At 29.8% G+C, this 9,596-nt stretch overlaps 1 protein-coding gene across 1 annotated transcript; it reads left to right on the plus strand.

The window, feature by feature from the left end:
* The first annotated feature begins 527 nt into the window (after window positions 1-527).
* Window positions 528-3,241, plus strand: LOC111910195 (cytochrome P450 CYP749A22). Its single transcript, XM_023905976.3, has 5 exons — window positions 528-864; window positions 964-1,187; window positions 1,909-2,144; window positions 2,223-2,598; window positions 2,680-3,241. Exons 1-5 carry the CDS (start codon window positions 585-587, stop codon window positions 3,106-3,108), a joined length of 1,545 nt encoding a protein of 514 aa, XP_023761744.1. The 5' UTR covers window positions 528-584; the 3' UTR covers window positions 3,109-3,241.
* The last annotated feature ends 6,355 nt before the right edge of the window (window positions 3,242-9,596 follow it).

Genomic DNA, 9,596 nt, shown 5'->3' on the forward strand with positions numbered 1-9,596 from the left:
AGTCAGGTCTGATAACACTTGATAAATGTTATAAGTAGTTTATAATATAATCAGAGGCAAACGTAGAATTTTGTAGTAGGTATTGCCAGTGATACATTGTTTTTCATATAGTGGCAAAATAGTAGAAAAAACGAAAAATTCAAAATATTGTACACTGCATCCGAAAAAAACAGGGGTTGTCGGTGCCACTACGAGCACCACAGTGAAACTGCCCCTGAATATAATATAGTTACTTGGTGATATTCTGAGTCACATTTTGGTCTTTTAGTGATTATTTTTAAAATAAACACCAAAAAAAATACAAAAATGAGAAAACTAACCAAATACTTAACATGTCCTTGTAGTAATACTTGAGTACCAATCAAACACTTTTAAAATATTCAGCTATCCAACTGCTGCTTAATAATTTTATCAGTTCCTTTCATGGTCAATTCAATGGTGCATCACCATGCACGCCATCACGAATAACAAAATGGTCTCCGTACAACTGGTGTCTGGTTATGCTCTTATATACGCTTGTTCTTCATATTTCTGATCCTATACAAATACAACAGAACACATAGTTGAAAATCTAGGTTGTTGATATGTGGTCAAATGTGGGAGCTCTGGTTCTTGTTTTTCTTAGCTCTCTAACCATATACAGTCTCCTTAAGTTCTTCCACAAAACGTGGTGGCTTCCAAATCGCATAAAACGTGTAATGAGTTCCCAGGGTATAAGTGGACCCCCATATCGCTTCGTTCATGGTAACACTAAAGAAATTGCCCACATCAAAGACCAAGCAAAGACTTCGTTGTTCACTGGTATATCACATGATATATACCCGAGAATACAACCTCAGTTCGTTATATGGTTCCGGTTATACGGTTAGCAATTTAGCATTAAGTTAATGCATTTTTAGTCATGCATCAACTTACTTGAACTGAACTAATCATTAAACAGAGTTTGAGTTTGTTTTTTCGCAGGGAAAAATTTTCTTGACTGGTATGGTCCTCAACCCGAATTGGTTATCACAGACCCGGAGATTATCAAAGAGATTGCCAGCAATCGAAGCGTCTCTTTGGAAAGACCTGATCTCGGATCATTTCATAAGAAAATGCTCGGGGATGGTCTTGTTACGTCTAAAGGGGAAAAATGGGCAAGACAACGAAAGTTGGCTAACCATGCTTTTAGTGCTGAAAGTTTAAAGGTATAAGATGTAAAGTGAAAGAAAAAAATAAAGGATTTGTAAAAATACCTAGACCCAAATATTAATAATAAAAAACTTAGAGACTTAAAAGGTACTTATAATGTTCGGATTAACCAAATCAACAACACTTATCATTTTTTAGAAAAAAATTAGGTAATTTCTTTTAAATTTAGTTTATTTTTCAAACTCCATGATAAAAAATTAGTCTGAATATATAGGTTCAATATGATATTAATTCATTACTTTTTCTGAATTATTTGTTTAATTATTAATTGATTATGCGCGTGTATATTTTTTTATATTTGTATTTGTTGTTTGTTTTTCAATTTTATTTAGTTATGTCTCTATTAACGATTATGACACATAATGACCAATATTTTTAAAGCTATGTTTGATTTTTCATCTTAATTTTTTAACTATACTTGTTTTATATTACATACTTCCGAACTTCTTAGATTATTTAACTTTGTGATGCATTGCAATTAAGCCGGACCCACATGAATTTGAATCCTTGATTTGCTACTACATATTAAAATTAACTTTATCTTTCTTTTCATGGTTTTGAAAACCGGGACAAACCGGTTCACTTGTTACTAGTGTTTTAAAGCCTAAAAACCATTTTTAAACAAAGCGGTAAAAAACCCTGTCTAGTTTTCAAAACATTGGATTTTTGGAAAGAAAATATACAACTCTACATATTAACTAATAGGTCTATATGTAGAACATGATCCCAACCATGGTTGAAAGCGTAGAGATGCTGCTACATAGGTGGAAAAGTATGTCCGGCAGTGAGGTTGAAGTGAATGCCGAGTTCAGGATCTTGACAGCCGAAGTGATTTCAAAGACAGCATTCGGGAGCAGTTACTTACAAGGAAAGGAAGTTTTTGAAATGCTCAAGGAAATGAGTACGATAGCAGGCAGAAACTACTACAATCCTCGCCTTATTCCGGGCCTTGGGTAAACATTTATGAACAATTAATTAACTTTCATACATGACAAAAGAAATACATACGTTCCAATCATCGTGTTTTGCAGTAAAATACTCAAAAGCAGCGATGATTTGAGGTCGGATGATCTTCAGAAAAACATTCAAGACCTAATTATCAAGACTATAAAGAAGCGAGAGAAAATCATGGCTGTAGATGCAGACACTTGGGGAACTGATTTTCTTGGACAACTTGTAAAGGCTAATCACGACACTGATGAACGATACCAGCTTTCAACACAAGACATCATAGACGAATGTAAAACGTTTTATGTATCTGGGGATGGAACAACATCGCTTGTCCTCTCATGGGCTGTTCTTCTTTTGTCAGTCCACAAAGAATGGCAAGAAAGAGCACGAGAGGAGGTATTCGAGCTGTTTGGGAGAGAAAACCCGCTATCAGAAGGCATAGCGAAACTGAAAACGGTAATTTAATTAGCTTATATATTAATTAACCTCATAATTAATGATCACATGTAACCTTTTTCTAAATATCATGTCATACAGATTGGCATGATCATCAATGAGACCCTACGACTGTATCCTCCTGGACTGGCTATTATCAGAAAGAACAAAAGAGAAGTTAAATTGGGAAGTCTTACGATTCCTTCCAACTTGATTCTACATGTTCCTGTTTTAGCACTTCACCATGATCGTAAAATATGGGGAGAGGATGCTCATCTCTTTAAGCCCGATAGGTTTTCTGAAGGGATCAACAAAGCTACAAAGAACAACCCGTCCGCATACATACCTTTTGGCTTTGGGCCTCGAAATTGTGTAGGTTCGAACTTCGCTACGAATACAGCCAAGGTTGCGCTTGCAATGATCTTGCAGCGCTTTCGCTTTACTCCATCTCCGAATTATGTTCACGAGCCGGTTCATCTTCTGATGCTTATTCCAAAGAACGGTGTTCAAGTGATGCTTCATGCTCTTTAATTAATGCACATGGATATTAATTTGTTTTGTAATCTAATAACCTTGGATATTGCTTTTGTGTGTTTGGTAATTACGAGTGAATGACGAGTGTTGTATATTGTATGTTTGATCACAATAAATACTTGTTATCATATGATTTGGAATTTGGTGAACTTTAACGAATATATATCCCAAGACAAAGTCAAGAAAACTAAAATTTTGATTTCGAAACCATAAGTGTTTGGAGTAGGCTTAGAGTCATCAGGGTGTCCCGTTGATTTTGAGGGTCCTGTTCGGAAAATAAAATTGGACCCTTAAACATAATTTTTTTTTATATAAGCAAAATTCGTTAATACTATGATAAGTCGATTATTATTAGAAAAAATAAAAGAATGTTAACATACTATATAATCTTACATAGTTACATTAATCGCAATGCTTTAATAGTATTTTTGGAATCGATGTTGTTCACCGACTTGTCATAATAAATACTCTCCAAAATATTGTTCTCGATATCTACCAAATATATTGTTCTCAAAATCTATCATTTCCAAGTCATTAAGTTTTTCTTGTGAAATTGTTGACCGTAAGTAGGAATTTAACAACTTCAATTTTGAGAAGCTTGTTTCTACAGACGCAACAATTAATAGAATAGTAAGCAAAACTATATATGCATCAGGAAAACAATTGACTTCTTCATATATTTTAAAACATCGGTGGGTTCGTGGTTTCACTTGGTAAGAACTCGTCAACCAGATATAACTCCAAATTAAGTTCATTGACGTCAACATTTGATTGCTTGCTATATTTAAGTGCAACTTCAAGACGGATACAACACAAGTTAATATATTTGTCATCAAATTCCTTCAAGTTTTTGGAAGCAAAATCAGAATTCTTTCATATTTATTTTATTGTTCAAATCTTGTTTTAAAAGACGTCATCAACTGAAATTAAAACAATCAAACACACAAGAAACAACATAAGTAGGTCAATTCTAATTTTGGAGCACAACAAGTGAGCATCAGATTTATAAGAAAATCGATTATAATTTTTGAAATTGAAACAATCAGTTAATCACTAATATGAAATTGAGCGATCTTATTGGATCTTGAAACTTACAAATTTGACTTCCGAATCAGATAGCGCTCACTGATTTTGAAACAATCAGTTAATCAACAATCAAACACACACACCCTCAACGACTTAATTAGCAGGTTCAAGAGAAGGACTAATGTCATAGGGGCTTCTGACTTAGATTTGCGAGGATCAGAGGGTAAACTTACTTTTCTCCTGGTGACGATACCCTTGAATCAATTTTGTTTCCAGACCTGGATTACTAGTCTACAATTATGAATCCTATGTAAAAATTAGGGTCCCTCCATGACGTAGGCCCTGTCGGTCACCCACCTCGCACACCCTCAAAGATGCCCATGAGAGTCATTATACATGTTTAACTCCAGATTTACTTGTATATGGGTTTGGCCCGGTAGTTGCTAGGCTTTACAATTAAAAATATTAGTAGTTAGGATTCCCAATGTAATCATTTTTTAAAGAGTCAAGTAATATAGAAGAGTTCTCTTGTTCATGCTTGTAGATGTAGGGCACGCGGACTCAACCACATTAAATGCTTGTGTCGTTTTTTTTATTGCTTTCTTGTCATCTTGTGTAACATTAATTACTACCAACAGTATAATCTTTCCATTAACTCAACAAAATAACAATTGTAAGATTGTTTTGATCTAATAACCTTGATAGAGCACTTTGGTTCTTTATATTTATTAAATTAAAAATAATTGAACCGGAACCGATCCCATATTCATATAATTAGTCCGGTTTTTGGTCTCTAATTTTGGTCATATTCATTTTTCGGTTCTTCTGATTCTGGTTTGATTTGGTAGGTTCCTAACCAAATTACATCCCTACTATTACATATCTTATACTTATTAGGATTACGAAGAAATTTTACTTTCATGAAGGGAGATTTTCCCATTTCAAACTTTAAGATATATATTGTTTTTGTTAGTTTAGTTGAGACTTGGTAACACACTTCTATTAATTTTGAAAGACAAAGACAAATAAGGATAACTTATATTATGAAAACAAATTTAAGAATTTGAGCATAGAACTAGTTGGATGTGAATGTATTCGTAAATATTTTAAAAGTTCATGTAACATCTTAATTTCGTTCGTTTTTAAACCTTCAAGGACATACATGTTTTTACATTTGTCATGTCATATACTCCCTCTGTCCCAAAATAATAGTCCACAGACAAAAAACACACAGTTTAAGAAAACATTAATTACCATTAACTTTATTAAATGAAATGACAGTCTTACCCTTATGTTGCATTTAATTATATGGTAATTGCATTTAATTTTATGGTAATTTAACTAATAATGAAGGGTATTATGGTAAAAGACATATTTATTTTTAGAAGTAGGCAATTATTTTGGGACAAACCAAAAAGGAAACATGGACTATTAATATGGGACGGAGGGAGTATATAACCAATGTTGTTAAAAATACCGATTACTTTCTAATTAATTCCTACACTACACGATCAACTAGACGATACCTAGCGATTAGTCATGTCTAGACAATTAGTGAAGCTTTCAAAACCGATTAATTTTTAACATCTTCAAGAAGTTATATTTCAATAAAACCAAGTCGAGGGAGTATTATTGTTTTATTAGTGATATTAACTTATTTTTTTTATAATATTAGTCGTAATTTTTTTATAATATTAGCCATAATTTTTTTAATTTAACTTATTTACAATTTATAGTCCTAACTGGTCTTCGACTAATCTCTAAAGGGGACAAGTAATCAGCCCCCTATTCCTGTTTTTTTATCCCCAGATTTGACATTTTTATTATATATATATATATATATATATATATATATATATATATATATATATATATATAACATTTTTAAATATATAATTATATAAGTATTTTTAATAAATATTATTATAAATAAAAAACAACATAAATAATTAATCAACGTTGCAATTAAATTTTCAAACAATAATAATTATTATATATATATATATATATATATATATATATATATATATATATATATATATATATATATATATATATATATATATATATTCACATATCAACTATTCAAGTAATTTTAAAAAGTACTTTTAGTGACTTAGATACACTATTAGAATTAGAAATAAGAGATTATCGTATAATTAATAATCAAGAAGGTATTATTGCAAAAGGAAAAGGTAATTTAATTGAAGGAAAAATAAAATTTAATATTAATATTCAACTAGGATTAAGCCTTAAAGATAAAAATCTAAGTAATAGTATTACCGTACAATATAAATTATTAAGAAAAAAATTTATGTTAAAAGGAAATCATCAATTTACTATTACATATCAAATAAATTATGCATTAACAAACTCTCAACATAGTATCACGTTTAAAACAGAAGATAGAATTCGTATCGATAAATTATTTACCCCTTTATTATCCTTGAATCACTAAATATGAATAATAATAGAATTTTTAATGAAACTAATTTTCAATCAATAATAACTACTCCGTTAATAAAAAGAAACCAAATTATAGAACCTCCAATTTCAACTATTATAGATAGATCTCCCATTTTGGAATGTCAACCTACAACTTCTAATGAAAATAACGATGAAAAATTAAAAGATATTAAAGAAATGATTAGATCATTAAGTTTAAAAATATGACAAAATCATCTAGTAATTCTTTAAAATATTTTAAAACACTTGAAGGCCCATATCAAAATATAAAACCATGCATACCAGATAAAGAAATGATTATAGAAATACCGTAAAATTTACCACAAGGAACATTATATAATATTGGACTTAGTTCTGAAGAAGATAAACCAATAGGAGATGCCATAGTCTAGGGTTCTAAAATGTAAATATATGTTTGTCATATTGCAATCATACGATTACAACAATAATTGTAACCGGCTCTTTCGAGCCTATAAATAGGGTCTTTGCCCATAAGAAATAAACAAGTTAAGTTTGAGTGTTTAAGACTTGAGTTGAATCTCAAAGTTCTTCCTCAGTTGAAATAGTTGTTCTATTTCTGAATAGCAGAGCCCTATCCAAACATATCCATATAAACATCCATACAATTTAAACAATCCATCTCGATGCATCATTCAGGTATAATCCTATCCTAACTTTCTATTAATTCCGTCATGTCTTTAATTTTGGTATCAGAGCTAAGTAACATTCTTATTATTATTTTGCATATTCAATCTTTCGTTCATAAGAATATATGCATATGCAGCATCATAAACATGATAATGAATATTCATCGTTATACATATCTATTCATAAATACTCATATTCAAAAGTCATCGTTATTAAAAATCAATTCACCAACAATTGAAACAATTGTCGTAAGAAGGTTTTAATATCATTATGAATATGTACCAAGAAGTTAAATTCACAATTCATCTTTCACAAAAATTTTCAACTCTCCGTATTACAAATTTAATATCATCACCCCCACTATATTAAATTCTAAAAACCTTATATGTAATTTTGAAGAACATTATCATTTTGTTTTTATAAGGTTTAATCATGAGTTTTGTAAGTTTAAATATTAATAAACAATAACTAAATTTTTTTCGTAAAACATTAGAACAATCTAAAAAATTTCTATTAAACTTAAAGCTAGATTCTGATATATCGATAATCAATTTTATATCTAACATTGAAGCAAAATATGTATTGCTTCAATGTTAGATATACAATTGCTTCAATGTTAGATATTTATTATATGTATTGCTTCAATGTTAGATATACAATTGCTTCAATGTTAGATATTTATTATATGTATTGCTTCAATGTTAGATATACAACTGATTATTGATATATCAAAATCTAGTTTTAAGTTTAATAGAAATTTTTTAAATTGTTTTAATGTTTTACGAAAAAAATTTAGTTCTTGTTTATTAATATTTAAACTTACAAAACTCATGATTAAACCTTATAAAAACAAAATGATGATGTTCTTCAAAATTACATATAAAGTTTTTAGAATTTAATATAGTGGGGTGATGATATTAAATTTGTAATACGGAGAGTTGAAATCTTTTGTGAAAGATGAATTATGAATTTAACTTCTTCGTATATATTCATAATGATATTAAAACCTTCTTATGACAATTGTTTCAATTGTTGGTGAATTGATTTTTAATAACGATGACTTTTGAATATGAGTATTTATGAACAAATATGTAAAACGATGAATATTCATTATCATGTTTATGATGCTGCATATGCATATATTCTTATGAACGAAAGATTGAATATGCAAAATAATAATAAGAATGTTACTTAGCTCTGATACCAAAATTAAAGACATGACGGAATTAATAGAAAGTTAGGATAGGATTATACCTGAATGATGCATCGAGATGGATTGTTTAAATTGTATGGATGTTTATATGGATATGTTTGGATAGGGCTCTGCTATTCAGAAATAGAACAACTATTTCAACTGAGGAAGAACTTTGAGGTTCAACTCAAGTCTTAAACACTCAAACTTAACTTGTTTATTTCTTATGGGCAAAGGCCCTATTTATAGGCTCGAAATAGCCGGTTACAATTATTGTTGGAATTGTATGATTAATACAACAAACATATATTTACATTTTAGACCCTAGACTACTTACACTTTATGTTACATCCTACCGACACTACTTTATGTCTTATTCTACCGACAAATACAAACAATAACTATACAACGACAAATACAAATAATTCTACCGATACAATATTTACATTGATTATATAATCCCTTCCACATTAAAAAGGGCAAGTGTCTTCAATAATAATGACTTTTTACAATAATGACTTTTTACGTCGCTAAACTTAATTAATAAAAGACTCATATTTTTTTATGGTCACTTTTATAATTTTTTATATTATGTTGTGCAACGAGATAAAAATGTTATATGGATTCTAAATCTAATAATATTTATTTTGATTTTAGTTTATTGATTTTATCTAATATCATATTACATATTTTTTTAATTTTATAAGTATTACACATACTTAAAAAAACGAAGGGTTTTATCAAATATTTCACAAAGACCGAATGAATTAGTAGTTTCAAAAGAGTTATTAAAATGGTAAATGATTGGAGAAGTTTCAATTGATATTAGTGGAAATATAATGTGACAAGAGAAATAAGCTGCATAAGGTCAATGACTAAATATGCTCTAAGCTAGCTTAATGGCCTTACCAAATACTCCATTGAAATAAATTCAAAAAATAGGTTAAGGTATACGTGCCAAATAGTCAAGGTTAACTCATTTCCAATAACCTGTTGCATTGCTGCATCCCTTATCATTAGATGGTATACTACACTGTACAACCCCACAATGCACACACATTAACGCCAATACTTGCCTGTTTCAACTTTCAAGCTTAACCATATTAATCTGGTTTTGCCCGAATACCACTTTTAGAGGATGTTATCGTCTAGG

Source organism: Lactuca sativa, chromosome 5 (genome assembly GCF_002870075.4).
Source record: "Lactuca sativa cultivar Salinas chromosome 5, Lsat_Salinas_v11, whole genome shotgun sequence".
NCBI lineage: Eukaryota > Viridiplantae > Streptophyta > Magnoliopsida > Asterales > Asteraceae > Lactuca > Lactuca sativa.

Coding starts and splice junctions, on each gene's coding strand:
- LOC111910195 (XM_023905976.3), top strand. CDS start 585: ATGTGGTCAAATGTGGGAGCTCTGGTTCTTGTTTTTCTTAGCTCTCTA. Junction 865..963: donor TATATGGTTCCGGTTATACG/GTTAGCAATTTA, acceptor GTTTTTTCGCAG/GGAAAAATTTTCTTGACTGG. Junction 1,188..1,908: donor TTAGTGCTGAAAGTTTAAAG/GTATAAGATGTA, acceptor GTCTATATGTAG/AACATGATCCCAACCATGGT.